Source organism: Emydura macquarii, unplaced genomic scaffold (genome assembly GCF_026122565.2).
Source record: "Emydura macquarii macquarii isolate MOO-44397 ecotype Brisbane River unplaced genomic scaffold, CSIRO-AGI_Emac_v2 contig_2422, whole genome shotgun sequence".
Classification (NCBI taxonomy): Eukaryota; Metazoa; Chordata; order Testudines; family Chelidae; genus Emydura; species Emydura macquarii.
Window position 1 is genome coordinate 37,707,882 of NW_027132559.1, and position 23,757 is coordinate 37,731,638.

The 23,757-nt window shown below is 38.6% G+C and overlaps 1 protein-coding gene across 1 annotated transcript in view; it reads left to right on the forward strand.

Moving 5' to 3' along the window:
- STAM (signal transducing adaptor molecule) overlaps positions 1–23,757 on the forward strand; it is a 73,648-nt gene that overhangs the window by 36,160 nt on the left and 13,731 nt on the right. Inside the window, exons 3-12 of the mRNA XM_067562313.1 lie at positions 1,971–2,046; positions 2,136–2,231; positions 2,979–3,125; positions 3,471–3,561; positions 7,148–7,340; positions 10,654–10,748; positions 12,555–12,643; positions 14,728–14,815; positions 20,406–20,460; positions 21,061–21,214. Coding sequence (XP_067418414.1) covers positions 1,971–2,046; positions 2,136–2,231; positions 2,979–3,125; positions 3,471–3,561; positions 7,148–7,340; positions 10,654–10,748; positions 12,555–12,643; positions 14,728–14,815; positions 20,406–20,460; positions 21,061–21,214 — 1,084 coding nt within the window. The remainder of the gene's footprint in view (positions 1–1,970; positions 2,047–2,135; positions 2,232–2,978; positions 3,126–3,470; positions 3,562–7,147; positions 7,341–10,653; positions 10,749–12,554; positions 12,644–14,727; positions 14,816–20,405; positions 20,461–21,060; positions 21,215–23,757) is intronic.

A 23,757-nucleotide genomic window follows, 5' to 3' on the forward strand; every position in this document is an offset into this window, starting at 1 on the left:
TAACATGCAATTTCCTATGCATATACAGGTAATCCAGTTACACTTATTTATATAAGGCAACAGCTAGTCATTTATTATAACAGGGTTAGATAAGGTGAAGACGATATAGATAATATTCTTCGTTTATTGTAATATCTCACATCTTTGATTTTAAGGTTAACTGAACACAGTGGCATACATAATGTAAGGCAATTAAGACATGAGAAGGCGTTACCATCTAAAAGCTAATTTGGTTACATTGGTAAATTTCTAATAGGATACAGGTATACAGACAAAACATACTTAGCATCTACCCTTAATTTCTGTTAACACAAATGAATAGGTTAGTGATTGTTGGTCTAGTACAGCTCTTTGATATTCACATACAAGTGAATTGTCCTGATATTAAGTTATGAGTCATAGCAGGTTAGCTGGTTTGCCAGTGTCACAACTAGTATCTCCATAGCAACGAATTTAATATACCAGTTATATTTATTTATATTCCAAACCACTGCTCCCCTTTCCGCAATTTCACCAAAACCAAGGCAATCCACCTCAAATTTCATACAACAGGTGTCATGCCAGGGTAGAATTTTTCTGGCCAGCAAGGGGCAAATTGGAAAAGGCATATGGAGATTTCAAATTATTTTCTTAACTTTTAAAGAACATTCTAAACCTCTTTAGGTTAGGAATATCTCTAGAACAGATGTGAATAGAAATTTCATCTTCATTTCTCCAAAATCCCAGAGAAATAGAAAATCCTTTCATATATTTTGAGTGGTTGCATACAGGAATTACAAAGACATTAAAACACGGTGGTGTCAGAATACAAAAATAGACATATTCACTTAAAATACTGTACAGTACATGATTATCATTAGTAAGTGTATAGAAATGTTTCTTAGGTGTGTTATACTATAATTATACCAGTTTTATCCACACGAAGCCCCCTGGGTACTTTGCAAAGCTTACCTTGTCCAGATATGAATAGCCATGTAACAGTGGTCAGACTGGGACCTGTGGGGTGCAGATGAGTCTAATCTGACAGGAGTGTGAGAGAGAGTATGTACCACCTGAAAAGCAGTGGTAGACAGTTTAGTAGAGGAAATGGGTGGAGAGGAGGCAAGCACATATGGATGTGCAGTCCTGTTTGGGAAAGAATAGGTTCATTCCTGCCATGTGTAACACTGTAGGACTCCTGACTGCAGGAACTCTTATCACTGAGCAATTCCTTAATTTTCTAAAGAACAGACAAAATATTTGTAGGGGTTTTTAGATTGGTTAATAAGAATATTTTTTTCCAAAATATAGCTGTTAGCCTGGAAGTTCTAATTGTAGTTTCTATCAGAGACAAAAAGCATTTGACCTGCAATATTCCATTCATATTACAACATGAAATACCAACATGCAGAATATGTAGCCATCTGTATATTATAGTCAGATTATAAATTTTTATTCATCTTTCTACTTTGTGTATATGTACACAAAGAAGAGTGTTCCAAACTAAAATTGGATGTTTATATGTTTCTTGTTCATATAGAAAATCTGAATATGCGGAGACAAATTTGATCTTGCTAGCAATTGGTCTTCACAGAAATTATGCCATGTGCTTTATATGCAATACACAGTTTTTGCTACTTGGTTATGAAAGTTTCTTTTAAAATAGAAAACTTTTTACATAAAGCTGGGTGGACTACACCAAACTTTAATTCAGAAGATAAAATACATTTAGCCTAATGGGGAGCTCCTCCTAATTAAAAAATCTAACAATCTTTCATATAGAAATGGTTAGGAAGGTAGAACTGCTAAAAGTACCGTTCTTAAAATTGCAACGTTGACAAAAAATGGCTTTTGTACTTCAAGCTAACAAAGAACTATTTTTGTGATATTTATGTAAAGTTTGCTTTACTTCTGTATTTTTCCTCATATAATGAGATGTGGTTCATGGACTGTAATATTTCAAGTTGTAATTTTTCCCCCTCAATTATTAGGCCTAAGGATTGCCTTCGGTCTATTATGAAGAGAGTGAACCATAAGGATCCTCATGTTGCTATGCAGGCACTAACAGTAGGTGGCCTTTTCCTTCCTTCCTTTTTCCTCCTGCAAAGCTATGCTGTACAATGCTTGGCTGACCTTAAATTTCTTTTTCTCTTCAGCTTCTAGGAGCATGTGTGTCAAACTGTGGTAAAATCTTTCATTTAGAAGTATGTTCAAGAGATTTTGCTAGTGAAGTAAGCAACGTATTGAATAAGGTAATGTATTGTGTTCATTTGTAGGATTTCATGGCAGAATCTGAATTAGATGGGGGAAGATGAAATCTGTGTGAGAGGTGGAATGGAATCTATGCTAGTGGGGATTGGAAATTGCTTGGGGATGTGAATTTTAACAGAGATGAGGGATGGCAAGGAAATGATTGCTTGTCAGGTTGGGGTGGGAACAGAGTGTGTATGCATTAGAACTTTTTTTAAGGGATTAAAAGGACTTTATTTATGCATTTTGACTTCTTTAATAGTTATGACCATGATTGTTATGACCCACCTCATAGTAGCACGAGTCCATCTGGTGCATGTGAAAAAGCAAATAGTAGGACTCCATTGCCCAGACCTCTTAAATTTTGACAGAGAACTGCTAAATTGGTAAGAGATCAGTTATATTTGAAACAGATTTCAGTTTTAAATTCCTAAGGCTATGGCAGTAATAAAACTTAAATGTTCTTAAAATACAATTTTAATGCTGAAATAGTCCTTACCTATAAGGATTATGTCATGGTTCTTCAACATGTTATCAAACAATACTAATGGTTAAACATTTTAAGAGACTCTCCACCTTAATTTTTTTTTCTATGCAGTGGAACAGTACCTTCTTTGGGATAGGAAATGAAGAGATTTAAGAGGACAACAATTTGATTATTTTTTGTATCCTTGAGATACTAAATTTAATTTAATTAAGGAATTATTAAGAACAGATTCGTCAATTATATAAGTAACTTCTGTTTCTAGGGTCATCCAAAAGTCTGTGAAAAGTTAAAAGCTCTTATGGTGGAATGGACAGATGAATTCAAGAATGACCCACAACTTAGTCTAATATCTGCTATGATAAAAAATCTTAAGGAGCAAGGAGTTACATTTCCAGCAGTTGGTTCACAGGTATAATAATATGCAAAAACTTGTTAGTTTAAGTGATGTGTGAATTCTTGGAATTTCATACAAACTGAGTTTATCTTCGATGTCTGCAGTTTTGTAGGTTTACTTTTTAAAGTTATATAATGCATTTTAGAAACAAAATGTCAACTTATAGAAACATTAAGAATTCCTCTCTATTAGACAAAAATTGAATGCTACTTCAAAGAGTGCATGCTGTGATTTACATTGGATTTTAAAAATAAATGGCCTCATGAAATTTGATTGATGTAATGACAACAGAATAGTGTATTTAGTGCACTGCCATAAAGTCCATTGTAATTAACCTTCACTTTTGTGGTTTTTGGCTAGGCTGCAGAACAAGCAAAAGCAAGTCCAGCTCTAGTAGCCAAAGATCCAGGTACAGTAGCTAACAAAAAAGAAGAGGAAGATTTAGCAAAAGGTGAGTGTATTTATTTTCTGACCTATATATCTTAGTAGTTGTTAACCACTTTATCATAAATCTGTACTGCTTCAGGGACAAATTTTTTTTTGCCTCCTTTCCTGTGTGTAATAGTATATTTATGGACTGCAGTTAAGATTTATTTCCATTTTAAATATTTAAAAACCAGATGATTTTTTTTAAAATTAACTTTGTTTTACTTATAAAAAAAAAATCCATTCTCTGCTTTTTGAATTATGCTCTGAAAAATTGAAATGACATTGTAATAGTTAAATGTGACCTCAGGGAAAGCATCACTGTGAAACGCCTTAGTGAAAATCCTTTACTTGGATTTCTCCCACATTTGGGGGCAGATGAGGCAACCTTATTTGTCTAGACTAAGTATCAAAACTTGATGGATCAGCAATGCACACAGTGCAAGTAGTGTGCAAAGCTGGCTTAAATTTCTTGCTTGCACTACCCCGATCATAGTGCTGCTTTGTGTACTTTTCTCCACCATGCACTTAGAGCAGTCATGGGGCTGCTCTAAGTTAAACCAGCTGGTAACTGCCATGGTAGGCCCAAAAAACTAGTGCAGAATTATGGTAGTGTAGTGGTGTCCTGGTAGTACAGTGTAGTGGTGTCCTAACAATACTTCCTTTCCAGTAACCTTGCATCCTTCCTCTCTGCTTACATAAGCACCAAGGTGTTTGTGTTGTTTATTAGCCCCTATGCCAGTTGTACACCTTAGCAGGATCACTCTTATGCTGGGTTCTTCCCAGGGCCAGTTATCAGTTTTTTAAACCAAACATGCTAACAGTGGCAATACACCCAAGATCTGGCCTTATTATATTTTTAACAAAAAGAATGGTGTTTTGATTTAAGTCTGTAGCAGGGTCTATTGAAAGTCATTATGCTTATGTCTACACTGCATTGTACACCCAGAGTTAGCGGGACTCTGGTTAGCAGACCCGTGTTAGAAAACTCTGGGCTTGAACATCTACACTGTGTTTCTTAACCCTATATTAAGACTTTTCTGACCCAGGCTCTGGCATACACACTGAAGTGCACAGACCCGAGTGAAACCAGCCATATCCCAGAGTCCTTAGTTTTCTCCCAAAATGTGGCTGTTCGATCCTTTTGGCCATGATGCACTGAGGGAAAAATTTAGTGCCCACCCTGCACATCACAGGAAGTTTGAACAGCTTGCCAGCACAGCCTGCCAAGCAGTCTTTTTTGTCTGTGCATTTCCAGTGCCAGCAACATGGAGGTAGCAGTTTTTGAAGAACTTTTCTTGCTTGCATTTTCATTCTTGTGTCAGGAAATTGGGAGCGCACCCATGAGGCGCTGGTGGACATTTTGGCAGCATTTTCTGTCCCACTAAAGGTATATCATGGCGTAGGAGGAGGAAGTGAAGGACGAGTACCCTGACATGAGTAGACTCATTGGCAGATGCTGCTCTTTACAGTTGGCATAGCCACTGATGCCTTCTACATAGACCAGCACTGCTTGCACAGGGCCACAAGCACAGACTGGTGGGACCACATAGTCATGCAGACCTGTGATGACCAGCAGTGGATCCATGGCCAGGAGTAGATCCAGAACTTTTGCATGAGGAAAGCTGTGTTTCTGGAGCTTTGTAAGACGCTTGCCCCAACCCCTCAGCATAAAGAGGAACAACTGAGATCACCCTTGCCAGTCCAGAACTGTGTTGCTATAACAGTCTGGAAGCCAGTTACCCCATACTGCTATCGGTCGGTTAATAACAAATTTGGTGTTGGAAAGTCAACTGTGGGTAAAGTGGTGGCAGAGGTTTCTGAGTCAATCAGGTGTGTGATCTAAGGTGGCTGGCATTAAAGATATTCTGGAGGTAATTGCTATCTTTGAGAGAATGGGGTTTCCTAATTTCACTGGGGCCATTGATGGGACTCATGGGCTGTAGTTAGTCCTCCTCAAGGAGCATGAGTACATAAATCATAAAGAGCACTACTCCATCGTTATTCAGGCCCTTGTGGACCACAGAAGCCAATTTATGAATGTCAATCTGAGCTGTACTGGAAAAGATCATGATGCCAGAGTTTTTCACTACTTGGGAGTCTACATTCATGGACAGGCTGGAATGCTATTCCCATCAAATGATGTTGACATAAAGGGAGTTACTGTCCCCATCATTTTTCTGGAGGACCTCACGTTCCCCCTTTTGCCTTGACTTATGAAACTGTTTGGATTTCAGAGGCCCTGGCAAAAGAAGGCTTAATTACGCTCTCAGCAGGTGTAGAATAGTTGTTGAATGTGCTTTTGGCAGATTAAAATCACATTGGAGATGTCTACAGACCTGTTTGGGTACCCAGTGTCATCAGTGCTGTCTGCATGACTGTGACTTGCTGTGCTCTTCACAATCTTTGTGAAGCCAGAGATCTGCCATTTCCCTCTGAATGGACTTATGACAGAGTGGGGCTGCTGAATCAATACCCTAAGCCAGGAAATGCAGCCATTGCAGGAGCTGGTTGCATCTGGGCAGCAGAAATCAGGGATGCTTCATGTTCTCACATTATGGACTTGCATGGTCCAGCTGAAAAGGGGGAATAGTACCTGTACCAATATGTTTATGGGGGGAAAGTGGCTAATTTTTGCAGGAGTAGTGGGGTTCAGCGCTTGGGGTGCTTTTGGCTTGATTGTCATGCAGCTGAGTCAAATGGAAATTGTTAAGATAAAGAGGACAGAGGAAGTCGGCCCTCAGAATTGTGGGATACTTCTGAGGAATCCTAGGACATGAGTCAAGCAAGGCTGCATCTACACTGCAAAGCAGTAGGGCTTGAACCCTGGGTGTGCCAGCTTGACTTGTGCTCAGACCTGAGCCCTGGGGTAGCACAATTTCAGTATAGATGGAAGGCGGGTTAGTCTTGAACCTGAGTTTAAACCTGGGCTTACGTTCCAGTGTAGACATACCCTATATGACTAAGCAAGTTAGCAATGGGATATATAGATTCTGTGTATTCATTATATGTATAAAGTTTTTGCACTAGTAGTTGGTGAACATTTCTGGCCTGTGATATATGACAGCTTCAAGGGATTTTGTTTTACCAGATGTAAGTTGTTTGATTTATTTAAATGCCCAATAGCCATACCATAAATTGTTAAAAGTGATTTTTTAAAAAATAGCACTAATTTTTTCTTTTTTTAACACTTCAAGCAGCTTTTAATAAGAATTTAAATTAAAATGTATGTGTCCAAAGAAAAATATTCACAGAGTTGAATGTTTGGATCAAACCCACAGATGCATAAACCTATGGGAAAAACTCCCCCTGACTTTGGATCATGTCCTTTTTGTTTAAATGTTAGGTACGGATCCTGTTCCCATTGAATGCTTTAGTAAAGCTCTCATTGACTTCAACTGTGAACAAGATTTTGCACACTAGCTTTAGGATGATGAAAGTTAGAATTTTTGTTCAATGTACTTATTTCTAAATGAAAGGAAGAAATTGTACATTGTGTGACAAATGCAGAGTTGTACAACAAAGCTTTCATCGAGGAAAAATTTACAAATTGTTACATCTGCCCCTTTTTGTATCTGTGAATTTTAAAGGAAATTATTTACCTTTTGTAGCCATTGAATTGTCACTAAAAGAACAAAGGCAACAGCAAACAACACTTTCCAGTTTGTATCCGAGTACTTCAAGCCTCTTAACGAATCACAAACATGAGGGTCGAAAGGTTCGAGCTATCTATGATTTTGAAGCTGCTGAAGATAATGAATTAACATTTAAAGCTGGAGAACTTATAACTGTACTTGATGACAGGTAACTTACATATATGTCCTCAAGTAATACATGCTAGAAGTACATTTCTGTGATAAATATTGAATTAGATATTAAAAAATATACTAAATCCTCAAACTCTGTAGTTACATTTTTGACAACACTAGTCAATATAATCTATATTGTGATCATGTATAATAATTTTTGCACTACTCCAATGCTGGTAAGCTTTTATTCCTCTTTTGAAGGTGTATTGTTTCTCAGGATTGGATTGGATTTTCCTTAATCAGTTTCTTGTATTTGGGTTGCTTTAATTATTATATTTGTATACCTTGTTCTGAGGAAGAAATAGATCCAGGACTTACCTGTTTCAAAGTTCTTGGATATTTTCCAGTTTGTTTAGTAAAAACGTTTTTATTATATACAAATTTAAATTTTCCAAGGATGATGTAAGTGCTAATGAATAGTAATTGTTAGAACTGTTTGACTATTTCATATTTATACTATGGTAGCATCTTCTAGAGGCCCTGAGCAGGATCAGGGCTCTATTGTGCTATGTGAAGTACAAACATAACACAGTCCCTGTTCTAAACACCTTATTCTCTTGTCATTAAAAATTTAAATGTCCAAAATTAAGTGGTACTATCCATCAGCAGCATTTATTTTTAATTCTTATTTTAACTCTTAGAGCAACAAGTAACTCTTCTTCTTCTCCCGGGTTCATTTGCTTTCTAACCAGAGTGTCTGGTTTCATTTTTATCCAAACACTAACAACTTATCCTCAAAGCTCCTTGGGTAACTGCCCTTCTGCTTCCTTTCCATTTATTTGGCATTTCTACTGCTGATCTAGCTAGTAGGCTTTTCAAAATTTTCAATTGTTCTACAATTTCTTGCTTTCTAGGTTCACAAATCGCATAATTCACAAATTATGATCATAGTCAATTCTCCCTTAGACATCCTATCTGTTGTATATGGTCTGCTGTAGGAATACCACCACTGAAAAGTGCAGGAGCATACAGGATACTAGAGAGAAGGTAAATCTGTTTCTGTTAAATATTGAGCTGTATTCGAAGATTTTTCTTTTATTCTTGATACAGTAAGCCCTAACCTACACTTTAACATTTTGCTGATGTTGTTGAGTCCTCTTAGTGTTGAGTAGCAAAAAAGTGCTTTTGCAGGTATAGCTTATTTTTCTCACCAATCTGGAATAAGCTACACCAGTAAAAGTACTTTTTTGCTGGTATAACTGTCTCTACACTAGGGCTTTTGCTGGCTTAGCTATGTTGTGTGTGTTTTATTTTGGTTTTTTGTTTGTTTTTTAAACAACGCTAATCTACATAGCTATGCTGCTAAAACTTTTAAGTAGGGACCTAGCCCAAGTTGAATGGAACAATGAGATTTTAAAAACTGGCTAATGTACAGGGCACTGATTCTATTAAAAATGCCAAGTACATATCACTGAAACAGCATTGTCCATTTTAAAAAATACACTTGAATCTTGCCACTTAGTTGGAAACAATAGATGAGACGCTAATGACTGGCTGTCTAATTCATATTTTAAAAAATTGTCTGTATATTCTCTAAGAATATGTACAGCAATGATAACTAAACAAAAACATTTTACAGATTGGTTTAGTGCCAACAAAGGCCTCTGCCTCAAATTATGAAGTTTTTCAAGCCAGTTATTAATCACAAGGAATCCCCTTTGCCTCTATTGGTATTGTTTAAATAGTAAACCCTAACTAACAGCTCAATATTAAATAAAAACAGACATACCTTTCTTTCTCAAGTGACTGTGCTGGAACCTCTTGGCAATGCAGAAAGTCTGTCATAGTGAGGCTGCATATGGAGAGTAAAAAAAACCTCCCCAAAAACTGTGTGTTAGGATTTCCTCCGAGACCTTTTCCACTTTGCTTATCCAGAACACTGAGTCCAATTTTGCGAGAACACTTCATCTAGTTCTCTGGGATCCAAAACACTCAGTTCAACTCTGGATTTCATTACTCAGGTTCCTTTATTTGGCAACAGCAAAGCTACGCTGAGTTGATCAGATTCAAATGCAGGGGGTCGGTATAGGGCATACCACACTTCCAAAGTTACACAGACAAGCTCTTCCTATACATATATACATTACATTGCACTGGCTATACATTAAATCACACATTTTTAATTGGATTGGTTACTTTGCAGGAACCAGTCTCTGTACAGCATGCTCTGTCCATGTGCTGTTCACATGGAATCTGGTCTTTACATTTCAGGTTTATGTTGTCCATAGTCTTTAGCATCAGGGTGTTGCTTCTTATCTTAGGTAGCACAGACATCCTGATTCCAGCATACTATTTGTCAAGCCCCTATTTACAATTTTACCTTCCATTCACCTTCCCTATGATGCCCACTGAGAGAAGAAGCAAGTTACTTACTTATATCAAGCCATGGCTACACAGGAATACCAACTGAAAATTCCCTGTATTTATTTTATAATTTTGCTGTTTATATGAAGGCTGGAAAGTTCTATTTTCTTTAAAATGTTGCAGATCAACTATATAAACAAAGCCTTTCCATAAAGAAGAAATAATGGAACACACAAAGGTTCGGCTAATTAACTAACATGCACGCACGCATGCATGCACATGTGTGTGGACCAAAGACTATCTTTTTGGTTTCTGAAGTACTCAGTCAACAAAATACCTGGCTTCCTGCCCATCAGTTTAGCGTATTATCCTGCAAGGTGCCAGTTGCCTTCAGCTCCCATTGTCATTATCTAGCACTTTGCAGGATCCAAGTCTTTAATACAGAAGCTCAAAATTAGTAGATAAACTTAAATGTCAGAACTGTCATACCAGGTTAGACCATTGGCCCTTTCAGTCCAGTATCCTGTCTCTGGCAGTGTCCGTTACCAGCTGATTCAGAGGAAGGTGCAAGAAATACTGCATCAAGCTGTGAAGAATAACCTGCCCATAGGAAAAGTTTCTTCCTAATCCATGTCATTTGGGGGTTGACTTCTATCTTTCAGAGGGATAGAAACCTTCATATTCGGAAACTTTTAATCCTTTAATCCTTAATATAATTATGGATGTTTTTATGTAAATATACAATCCCTTTTGGATTCTTGCTAAATTCTTATCTTCAAGTTTCTAACAGGATATTGTGAAAAAAGAGAGGCACACAAAGTCCATAAAAAGTTTCTGGAAATATCAGACATGCTCGTACTCAATATTCGGACAATATGTTGGAGCCCCACGTTTAAGTTAATTTATTTGCATGTTGAATATTTTTAATTAAATGTCTCACATTTTTACTTAAATTATGCTGTAATGTAGAACATTTTACATGATAACTGTTTTTAAATCTTTAGTGATGCGAACTGGTGGAAAGGTGAAACTCACCAAAGGATAGGATTATTTCCCTCTAATTTTGTAACAGCTGACCTTACTGCTGAACCAGAAATGAGTGAGTAAGACTATGTTCAAACTGAAGAATATTTATACATCACAATGTTTTGATATCTTTGGTCTGTGCATACAGTGGTCAACGCACCATTAAAAATGAGAAATAAACAGTGCTGAATCTATTCCAAGCAAAATAATAATAATCTCAATAAAACTCAGCATAGAGCCGCCAATCCTAATGTTCTCGTCTATGTCTAGGTCAGTGTAGATATGACTGTTCATGTTACCTGTCACTTCACTAAGGGACTTGTAAATTCTTGTCCACTGACAAACTTGCCACCAAAGTGTTCTGCTCTAAGATACAAGTAGGCAATTTCAGCAGTTAGCATGGGATTCTCAGCTGCCAAAGAGGAACTTCTCTGCTATAAAATGCATGTACTAGTAGCTGGGGACCCTACAAATAGAAGACGATAGGAGTCAGGATCTTACAGCCATGCAATAATGTGAGTGGAGGGCGGAGCAGGGCATGCAACACTTCCTCCCCAGATAATTCTGCAGAGGCTGGTACAGCTCTGATGCCATATCAGGACTCGGAGCTTACTTTTGTAATAAGGCTCTCCAAGATAGACAATTTCCCTTCACACATTTTCATTAAAGCATACCCAAATTATTCTACTTCGTACATCATTTATAAAGTTAGAGATACAGCAGTTAAGTGGAACAAAGGATCCTCTGCTGCATCCCTGCAAACAGCAGTGGTATCTACCTGTAGAGAACTATTCTATGAAGGGTCATTGATCCTACCAAAAAATATAACGTTTACTGGGGCAATGACTGGGTTGGAAGTAGAAAAGTCTAGAGCTTCAGCAAAGGAAATCTGCAAATTGGCCATTGCTTCCAATACACCTAACTTCAAACATTTTACATTGTACCTCTAAGAATCCTAAGATGCAGCTGTCAGTTGGAAACAGTTCAGTGCTGTGGCTGAAGTTAAAGATAAAAATAAACCAACCGTAACACTCTTATTTGCAAAGTTGCTTTTTTTAACTAACACCCTGTTAGTTCTGCTCTGACTCCTTCACAAAACTATAGGATTGGTGGATATGTGCTGAATGAAAGGAACAGTTTGTTGCATCAGTTTCTTTTAACAGAAATAACATATCCTTCAGTCTGACCTTTATGCGCTTAAGTAAAAAGAATAAATATTCAATATGGCTTTCATGGTGACAAATTATAACTTTAAATCTGATTGAATTTTTCATTAGACTTATTGGTGGGTGTGTTAGGTTGGGTACTTCTGTTACCTTTAACAAACTTATGTTGAGATGGGAGTGGATGTAACCAAGAAATATTTTTTTAAGGTATGCATGTGCACATGCATGCTCACACGCACGTCAGCAACCTAAATAGTTGGTGCTACCATCTTATTTTATATAGCTATATCTATATTGATCTATTTATAAAATATGGCTTATTGTTTCCAAGAAATTATTCATGAAACAAGAATTTTCCCCTGCACTTTAACATCTAGGTATCTGTTTACTTTCACTTGGAGGAAGGCCCAGCTCCTAAAAAAGGCCTTGGGTAAAATTTTCAGAAGCACCTAAATCCTATCTTCAAAAGTGGCTGACCCTTGTCTTTAGAATTTAGTAATAAGATTACAAAACGAAATGTGTCGGGCGGTGAAGTTTTGTTTTTCAGAAAACAAATATTATAATTGCTTAAACTTTGTTTCTTTTTTCAGTTTTAAGTTATTACAACGTTTCAACCTCCAAATACTTTAAATGGCAAACAAACTGTTTTCAGCATAAAATTTTATTTTTGCAGTTGAGAATGACTTTTTTTAAAAAGTCCATGTATTTTACAGTGAAAACGGAGAAGAAAACAGTACAGTTCAGTGATGAAGTTCAAGTAGAGACAATAGAACCTGAGCCTGAACCAGTTTGTATTGATGAAGTACGTACAATAAAAATATTGATTTTAACATTTAGTATAACTAAACCAACAGTGTCCAAACATCTCAGTCCAAAGGCTAAAAATATTCCAAAATATCAAGGGGAGCAAAATCTAGAAGAGGAGGGGCACTTCAGAGTTCCCATTTTTTTAACTTCTGCAGGCATTTTTTTCTCCATTCACTTCTCTATGTTCTTATGAAATTGAATTGGGAACAGCTTCCATCTTGGTTCCTAGCACCAAACTATAGGTTCAGACTGCAGATCCACTTTCAGAGCACCATCTGGGCATGGAGTAGTGGCTTCCTTTTCCCATTTCTGCTTTTATTGCCCCATCATCTCAAAGAAACACCCTATCTTGGCCCTCTTCTCCAGCATGTCCCCTGTATAAACACTGCCATCTGCCCCAATCCATGGAAGAACTTTTTCTTTCCTTACACAGGAACCCTCAGTCTTTCCTCCTCATAAGCAGTATCAAGGATTCAGGCCATCTTTCCCTCAGCACCTCCCCCTTATTCTCAAGAACACACATTGGTCCCGGATCTTTCCTTCCTTCCTTCTCTTTCTCTCTTCTTCAGGAATACCCTCACTTTTCCAAATCCCTTCCTTCTGCGCCTGAGCTGCCCCTTCCCTAAATTTAAGGTATTGAGGCCCTACAACTCTCCTAAAATCAGTTGCAGCCTCTCCCTAATTCTCTGGGGCCCCTGCCTCTGCTGCCCCTCTTTTTTGTAGTAGAAGCCATCCCTCTCTCTCCTGGGAGCCCCAACTGCTGTTGCATCTTCTCTGCTGTGCTGTTGTTGAGCTGCTTTCTTGTTCCTTTGCCCTTCTGCTCTTGTGAAGACTGTGTGCTTCCAGCCTTTTGCTGTCTCACTACATGCTGCCTTCCCTTTAGAATGTGCCTTGATGGACAAAAAAGGTGTGTTTTTTAAATTGAGTGAGCTTAACACAGTTGACGTGGCTTCCAGCATGTTATACTACATCGTAATGGAGCTTTTCAGTTGTAATGAACTAACATGATTGAAACACACACCTTTGTGCCCATCAAGACAAGGCCATTAAGGCCAAGCACCTCAGAACCTGCTTTGCTCTTAGCTTTCTCCGTTCCTTGGGGGGAGGGAGGGAAAGCTGTTGGAGAAACACATTTTCAATTTGTATTAAATACAAATTTCTGTAACATTGACACCTTGGGTGACACTACTAAGCTAAACCATAATTCTAATTTTTTCAAAGATTTTGTACTCAGTCTTCTCTTCTGGGTTCCTGTATAAATGGATTAAATCTGAAATCAGTTAATCAAAAGTAATTAAATGGAACAAGGCCCATGCCAACATTATGAAAACTTCATCTCTTCCTATATGTTTATAAATACTTTGTTTAGGTGCTTATAGATCTCTACTTACACTTTCAAATAATGGCTTAATTTTTTAATGAATAGAGTTGAAACTATGTTTATGTATTTCTTTTAACAAACTCATATGCACGTTGTAGCTACTTACACACATATCCCACTAGGTGGTAGCATTGCTTATGTTATTGAAGTAGAATGAAAAGTAGAAGCTGCTTATAAAATAAAATTCTGAGGAATGACTTTTATATATGAGGGATTTTATACTTTTCACGTTAAAACATTTTTGTCATATTCATTGCTTATCCTTTTTAATTCTCTTCTGACTTTCTTTTAAAGCTACATTTGGTTTGTGTGCAGTTGAAACTTTCAGATGGGTAACTCTTTCCTGGGAAATAAGAAACTCAGAAACTTCTTAAAATAACTCTTTCAGGAGTGTAAATTGAGCATTCTTGCTTGGGGTTTTTTGTTTTTTTTGGAGGGGACATGTTTGGCCCTGTGACAATTACCATTATTGGTGATGAAAACCTTACATAAAAGCTTATACTGTTATTCATATCTGCAGAAACTAAGCATGTTGTTAGTGCTGATAGAGTTCCTATCCTAGAGGATAAGAAAGTCAGTGTACAGTTTGGGGTGATGGGAAGAATAAAAGGAATATTGCATTATAACAATTTTACAGAATCCAGTGTGTAAAACCCAGCAATTCTTTTCACATACTGACGCACTTATTTTCATTATAGGATAAAATGGACCAACTGTTACAGATGTTACAAAGTGCAGATCCAACTGATGATCAGCCAGACCTCCCAGAGCTGCTTCATCTTGAAGGTAAATAAGCTTTTTTCTTTTTTGAATAATTGTCCACCTGCATTCCACTATGGTGGACTTCAGGCTCAGCCTCTGAAGGGCCAGAAGCCTGATAAGGCAAAGCCTCCTGATGTGTCCTGCTACTGATTGTCAAGACAGCTCCCCTAAATTTTCAGTTTGTATCTCTCTTGGCACCTGGACTCCTGGGTGGCCCAGCACCCAAGTAAACACTGCACTGAGTGACTTAACTGTGGGTCCGGTACTGGGGTCACCTCTTTTTTGCAGGATGGAGGGTGGTGATATCCAAGCAACCAGCTTCTGAATTATTGGTAAATCAAGTTAAGGTGATATTCCCAGTACCAACATCTCCTCTTCAAAGGCAGGGTACTCCAAGTAGAATGGGTTTTGGGATACACTTCTTCCTTTTCTTTCTCGTCTAGACACAGCAGGGACTCATGTCCCACCCATCCACGTTCTTCTTCTTGGGTAGCACAGTGGGAGTCAGAAAAGAATTCTAAAAAAGATTTCATGAGAAGTAACAGGAAGAGGCCTGGAAATCATAGGCTCAGTCCTGTTGGTAGCACCTCCCTCTCCACCTCTCAATGTTTCCAACTAGTGCAGCCTTAAATCCTGGAAAGGCAGGAAGAGGAAAATGAGGAAGAGCATCAAATGCCAAGGAGAAGAATACCTAGTCCCCTATGCAACTTTCCTCCCCAGATGAGGCAATGAACCCTTCTACATCTGTGGAAGTAGCCTCAGTGGATGACTTCACAGTGTTCCAATACCTCATTAGGCACATGACAGATAATCTGGAATATATCACTGGAGGTGGTTTAGGCAAAACCACAAACTTAAATACATCTTACAACCTTCTACACATGGCAGGCTCCCCATGCCAAATGAGGCACTGTTAAAGTCTGCAAAAACCAGTGGTACACAATAGCGTCCATCCAAGCCACAAAACAAGCTGATGGGGCTATTAAGTCTCTCCTAAGGTATCTGATCCCATTCAGTTCTATGTAGTGGTTGCTCTCCAGAAAGGTCAAAACAGGGACCTTCCCAAATCCACATTGAGAGAAGAATCTAAAGAAATTAGACTTATGTTGGCATAAGATATTCTTGTAGACCATCTTCCAGATACAGGTGGCTAGCTGTCAGGCCCCATCTTTTTGAGTATTCTACTTAAACTGGGATACTTTGGGCTTGTCTTCACTAGGCTGCTCTCAGTGCTGCAGCCATTGATGCAGCGACATCGATTGTGCAAGTCTGGTGAAATGTACTCAATTGGTTGCTGAGCACTTATCCAGTCGACTCTGGTACTCCACCAGAACAAGAAGCGTAAGCTATGTCGATGGGAGAGCTATAGACAACATAGCAAAGACAGCGCAGTTACTTGATGCAAGGTACATTGACTTCAGATACGTTACTTTACTTTAAAGTAAATTGTGCATCTTGCAACGACGGAGCCATGAAGTGTAGACAAACCCTTTGTCTTGGTTTGTACATAATCTTCCAAAGAAATATCAAGAGAAGAGGAAGACTCTTATGACATGGACAGTTGATTTCCTTAAAATCTTGTGCATCTGACATCACAGCATGTAATATGGTCATAGTAGTAGCAATGTGGGGGTGGGGAGGTTTTCTGACTCCAGTACTCAGGTATATCCAAGGAGGTCGAAACAACAATTGAGGATCTTCCATTTGGTGGCAATGAACATTTTAATTCTAGGTCTGTTTCAGGCCATCCAAGAGTGACTGTGTTATTTGAGCCTCTGTGTTCCAGCCCATGGAGAGAACAAGCACATCAACAATCTTCCTTCAAGCAGCCTTCTTTTTCTATCTGAAACTATCGTCAGTCCCCAGGGGACCTTGTTGCTGCCAATGACGAAACAGAGACTCCATCACACATAATCTATTGCCTCATTCTTTGCTGCCCCATAATCTGTGGCTTCCACCAGGTGGCAGATTTGATGCCAATGTCAGGAGCCTGACAGAACCACTCAAGGATCTTTTTCTTCCTACCCCTTTGGTAGATGCCTCTTATTTTCAAGAATCCTAGGCTGGAAATGATAAGAGTTCCAATCCCTTTCTACCTTTTTCTCCCCACTCTCCTGTCTCTTTTCAGTGGCTCTTCTCAGAAGATACTATTAAAGCAAGAAATAGACTGCCTTCTACAACTGGAAGCAGTAGAGAAGATGCCCTTAAAATTTAGGGACTGAGGGATTTTATTCCCATTTTCTCATCCCAGAGAAGAGAGGGAGTTTACATTCCATCATGGACCTTTGACATCTCAGATTCATCCTCTGTTTCAAATTCAGGATAGTGACTAGCTTCCATAATTCTGTTGTAAGGTCCTCAAGACTGTTCATTGCTCTTGACCTGCAAGATGCTTATCTCCACATTCATTCATCCAGCCTATAGAAGATACCTCAGATTTCAGGTAAGAGCATCTTTCCTGCTGGGTCCTTCCCTAAGGTCTTTACATTGCACCAAGATTGTACAGCAAGTCTTTGACTGTTGTGGCAGCTCATTAAAGGAGATGCGAGCCAGCTGGCTGATGTCATGAGGAAGATCACATCAACAGGTGACCAACTCGATTCATATAACCTTAAAGCTCTTCTCTCTGGGCCTCAAAGTAACAGGGAACTCCATACTTACTCCAACTAGAAGCATAGAGTTCATAATAGCAGTATTATATTCTAAGTCAGCAAGACCTTGCCTTCCACAGGAAAGATTCTAAACTATAGTGAACCTCATCAACCAACTTCAAGCTCATTCAATAACATCATTGTAATCAGCTGAGACTGCTGAGACACATGGCGTCATGCACTTCACCTACCCTATATGCGTGGATGGTTTGCAATTGGTGTACATACAAACAGGTACATACCTGGACATGATGATCACAATCTCACAAGAAGTCCTCTCCTCGTTCAGCTGGTGGTAAAACTCTGCACCTTTGCCTACCAAGAATGGTGATGGGGTTCATGTAGTTCACCTTCAAATTCATAAATGCCCTAGAGTTCAGAGCCATCTGCCTGGGCAAAGCATTCCTCTCTCTTCTCCTAGCATCCATAATCCAATTACTGACAGACAAAACCACAGCTGTGCGTTATGTCAGCAGACGAGGGGGAGTGAGATCATCCCCACTCTGTGAGGAAGTCATGCAACTCAGGAGTTGGTGCACTGTAAATCAAATCACACCAGTGGCTCTAGCCTTTCTAGCCTTCTGAACACGTTTCCAGATAAACTCAACAGACAGTTCTCAGACAACTGCAAGGGGTCTGTGAAAGGCTCAGTCCTGTAGAAAATTTTTCACAATTGGGGATACGATACCAGAAAAACAAGTGAGGCGAGATGCAGGACTAACGATTGATAGTCCCAATGTGGGCTGGGTGGTTCTGGCAGTTGGATCTGATGACCTTTTTTGCACAGCCATCTTACCTGCTGTTCCTGACTGACAGTCTCACAGGACAATGGCTGTATCCAGATGCAAAATCTTACATCTGGCAGCCTGGATGTTAGCTAGATGACATTCACTGAAGAAAGTTGTTCAGCTGAAATTCAGAACATTCTGCTCCAAAAAAGGAAAACCTCATCCTATGCATTTATAAAGCTAAATAGAAGAGGTTTCCTATTTATGCATCTCTGCACTAGCTGTCTCCCTTGACAATCATTTCAGCAATATTGGAGTGTTTACTAGTCCTGAAACAGTCTGGATTTTCCATCAGCTCTGTTCATCTATCCAGGTTCATGTCTGCACATCACCGTTCCATCCAAGGGTAATACTGTGTTTTCATTCCCTTCACTAATAAGGTTCTTTAAGGACCTCATTCATGTTTTTTCTCCCAGTTTGGGAGACTCCTTGCTCTAGAGACTTCAGTATAGTTGATAGGTGTCTCCCCCACCTCCACCTTTGAACTCTTAGTAATAAGTGCCTGAACCACTTATCTATGAAGACAGCATTTTAGTGGCCATTACATCAGGTCAGAGGGTAGGGGAATTCAGGCCCTCATGGTAGGTACCCCTTAGATATTCTTTACAGCATTTCATAAAAACAAGGTTACTCTGTCCTCATCCCAAGTTCCTGCCCAAGAATGTTTCAGAATTCTATGTGAACCAACGTACTTGTCTCCGCAGTTTTCTTCCCCAAGCCTCAGTCAATGGTAGGGGAAGCTAAACTTTGTGCACATAGTGTAGTAAGGTCACTGTCTTTTTACAGTGACAGGACAAAATCATTCAGGAATACATCTAGATTGTTTGTAGCCTTTGCAGAGAGGCTTATGAGTCAGACGGTGTCTTCTGAGATTATCTAAGTGGGTCCCCAACTATAACAGGACACATTATGAATTAGCCAGGTTAGATCCACCTAGCCAAGCAGCCTCTGCTGCCTTTTTGAAGTATATCCCTTTTTTTGAAATCTGTAGCACAGCAACATGGAGCAAAAGCCACACTTTTACAAGAAGTTTTTTTTTAATAAAGATTTCCAGATCAGATGCCCACTATGGTTGGGCTGTCCTGCAGTCATTGTTTAAGTAGGACTCTTGTTACCTACCTCCAGGAAAACAGATACCTGCTGTTAGTCACCAAGAATGGACAATCACTTGAAGGAAGAATAGTTACTTCCCTGACAGTGACTGTGGTTCTTTGAGACATGTTGTTGTCCACATAAATTGCATGACTCATCCTCCTTCCCCACTATTTATGGAATTGTACTGCTCTGGGATTCTGTGTGGGTGGAGAAACTCAGGGACTGGGCCTGCTCTGCTCTTTATGCCCTTGTCTGGGTGGGAGGAATAGGGTCTGAGGTCATACATGCAGACATGGCCCCAATGGACACTACTAGCCAAAAGAATCTTATCTCATGCATCTGGGGCTCACTTACACCAAGAGTGGAATCTGTGAATACAACACATCTTGAAGATCCATAGTTACTGTAGGTAACCATTCTTTTTTAAATTTGCAAAAGTAACTTGGTATATTTATAGAAAGTCAGAGGCTAGTGACTAATTTTCTCTGCCACTGGCCTGCTGGATTACCTTGGGCAAGTGACTTCACCTCTCTGTTCCTCATTTCCTTCATCTGTAAAATGGTGATAAATGATATTTACCTCCTTTGTAAAGTGCTTTTGAGATCTAGTTGTGAAAAATGATAAGAGCTAGGTATTATTTTTTTTGCAACAGTCTACTAATATCTATTGATCATCATCAGAATTGCCTTCTTGATACGAATTCCAGGATTGCAGTGCTGTGAAGGAGCAGAGAGAACTGCAAAAGCTTCTTGAGTTATTCCACTTCCTCGAAAATGTAAGAGGGAGGGAGGGATTTCTTCTGGGTTTGTTGCTTCCCAGTTTGCAAAATCTAACTTGGAGAAGCTAGGCCTCAAACATTAATAAAAAAAAGGTCCATAACCAACTTTTACTCTAGCTTTTGTGAATCACAAGTTAAATTTTATTTATGATCATGGAAATTTCTTTTGACATCTGAATATTTCAAGTTGCTTTTTTAAAAAAAAAAAAAAAAGCACTTGCAACAATGATTTCTTTCTGACTTTCAGTACAAACACCTGAAATCTTCATTATTCTGATTATATATGTTTAATTATCTCCTAGCAATATGCCACCAAATGGGACCTCTTATTGATGAAAAGCTGGAAGATATTGACAGGTAAGAAAGTACATATATATGCTGATATTGATTTTTAGTGGTCGGACTCTTTTGAAATAATAGCAAAAGTACCAATTGTTTACATTATTTCAATGTAATATGTGCCAGAGAAAGTTCATGTAATAAGTCCTACTCCATGACTATGGTTCCTAGGCACTATGATAATGTAAATAATAAATAATAGCAGTGTCCTTCATGAGAAGATGACTGAAGGGATTTTCTCTCAAAAGGAGTGAGTGCTAGTAATTTTAGTGTGAATGATTTTTTTACTAACTTGAGAATTCTGAAATATCCTATCTCCGGCCTGTACTCAGGAGTAACTACTTAAAATCTCTTGCTTGTCTATTTGATGAAGAATTAATATTTTTTCTGACTACTAGCCAAAGTTATAACACTTGATCAATGTGTCTAGGGCATCACTTTTCATGCAGTAAGATTAATTTGCTATGGTACCTAATCATATAAAGATGGGCTGTATTATCCAATTTAATATAAATGGCTAAAATATACAGTAAGCCATAGAAGATAATAGGTGATATATGAGGATATTTTTATAAAAGAGAAATTCAGATTGAATTAAAATATTATTTATTATTCCAGGAAACATTCAGAACTTTCAGAGCTCAATGTTAAGGTGATGGAGGCTCTCTCATTATATACCAAGTTGATGAATGAAGACCCAATGTATTCCATGTATGCAAAACTACCAAACCAACAGTATTATATGCAGTCTTCTGGTGTTTCTGGCTCTCAGGTAAATACTTGATTTAAAGACCTGAGGGTGTTGTGTGTTTTTGAACTGATTATTTATAACTTGCCTTATACGTTATCAGTGATGCACTATGACTAATCGTTGTACAAAGTTAGGCGCTATGAGGAAAAAATGCTATTGTCTTACAGCAGTAAAATGAATATATAGTAACTTTTAAAATCACCAGATCACAGAATCTTGGAATCCCTAATGTTTGAGTGCATATTTTATGCAAGCAGTGACCCTTATCTGTTTTCTGTGATACCTTCAATGGTCAGAATCTACAGCCTCTTCCTTATGTCCCTACTTACCTTTTTAGACCAGTTAACGTCACCTCATCTTTTTTCCCGAGGGGTTGGGTGTTTTGTTGTCTCCAGAACTAAATAGTACTTCTTTCCCAACATTAGCAGTCAAATACAAATTATAGTTGTATTTAAACAAAACACTGTTTATGTAAGAGACAAAACAAAAGTAAAGAGAACCTTTAAACTTGTCCATGTTCATTTGCAGGCTTTGAAAAGATCTTCTAGTACAGACTCTGACTTAATTTAGTTCTGTTTTGTTTAATATATAACATTTACAAAAATATGCTTATCCTGTGCTTTAAGTGCCAGTGTGAAAATAAAATGAACAAAAGTAAAGCCATCAATTCCTTTACACATTAAATCCAAGAAATAACTTGACACAGTAAAGTTTAAGTTCAGCCATACATTCCTTCCATCACAAACAACCTCTTCTATTATCTTCCTTGCTCAAAAGCCTGTATAAAAGTTGCTCTTTAATTACAGGAGTACATAGGTAGCAGTACACTTAAGGTACATTTGCATGCTTCTTTTGACATCATGTAGAGTACATAGACTCCCAGCATGGCTATAAATAGCAGTGTAGACTGTGAGGCACAGACTTATCTGAAGGGTGTGTATATGTATGCAAGTATGTACCCTACATGCTCTGTACATGTGCAAGCTGCGCTTTCTTGTCTACACTACATTACACTACACTTGTCTAAAATTATAGTGTCCCACTGTTAGAGCCTTCCCCTGCATCAGGAAAAGACTCTGGCCGCAAGGGAAGTCTCGGGTGAGAGGAGGCAGCTGGGTTAGGCTCCAGCAGGGGGGAAGCGGTGGAAAATGCTCTGCCAGCATCCCGATGCTGGGACCTTTTCTCACCGCAATAAAAGGCTCTGGCAACAGAGATCTGGTGAAGCTTTTCCCTTGCCAGAGCTTTTCACTGATACATGTAGCTATGCACTGTAGTGTGGACACAGTCTGTTTTTTCCTGCAGCATGTAGCTACATGTATGCTACACGCCACCTTTTATGACAACATTGCTGTTTTTTGGCTCTCAAAGGTAGAAGGTTCTGTTCATTCTCCAAACTTGACAGTCATGTGTAGCTCTCATAGTTCATACTTTCATTCAGTTCATACACCATGGAGATTTCTAAAGTCCATATAAACAAGTAAACGATTGTAATTCTTCTAATACACAATTACCACTTTATTTTCCAGTATATGAAAATATTCAGAGGTGTCAGGTATTCCAAGCTGTGCAATCTTTTAATTGCCTTTTGTGTTTGGTCACTTTTAAGGACTTTCCTAAACATTAGGGAGAGGGGTTCCTTTTTTAATGAAGTCTTAAAAATATGAGCCAGCTAAAAAAAACCCTCTATTTCCCACTCCAGAGTTTTTGGGTAAACATTACTGGCAGAATTGGTTCTCTTAGTTTCCTAATGATACCCATCCATCTACCTGCAGTCTTCCGACTCACTGCCTTTTCTTTGCATAGTGACATTAGAACAATTCATTAGAAAGCCTGTCTCTCTGCATCTGCGTGTAATCAGGTTCAGCTCACATCTATAGCAAATGATGTAATACAAACAGGCACACATCTAACATCAGAAGAAATACAGGAGTTTTTGGAATGAGAGGAGCTAATATAAAGGCTTAAAGCTAGGAAAACTCCTTCCTTCATTCCCTTAATGATGAGTTCTTACACTCTTTCACTGTGTGGACTGTGTCAATAGAATGAATGTCTCAGATTTATAGATCTTAAGACCATTATGATCAACTAGCCTGATCTTTTACATACATAGGCTATGGCTACAAGACAGCGGCAAAGTCGCCGCCATCAGATCGATTTCTCTGGATTGACTGAGCAGTCAGTGAAGACCCACTCAGTCGATCCAGAAATCGACGTACTAAGACCACTTTCAGAAGTGGCGCAGTGCAGTGAAGACGGCGCGCAGAGGAGGAGCAGAGAAGTTGATGGGAGTTACGCAATTTTTTTGCATAGGTTGCGTAACTCCCGTCGACTGCCACCGAATCCCAGAGGTAAGTGTAGACAGGGTCATAGACTATAAAGTTTTACCTCGGTATCCTTGCACTAAGCCCAATAACTTCTTTGAACTAAAATATATATTTTTAGAAACTCATCTAAAGTTGATATAAGGACATCAACCTAATATATGGTAAACCATTCTGTTGGCTATTTACACTCGGTAAATTTATGCCTTTATTTCCAGTAGGAATTGTCTCTAGCAGGCCACC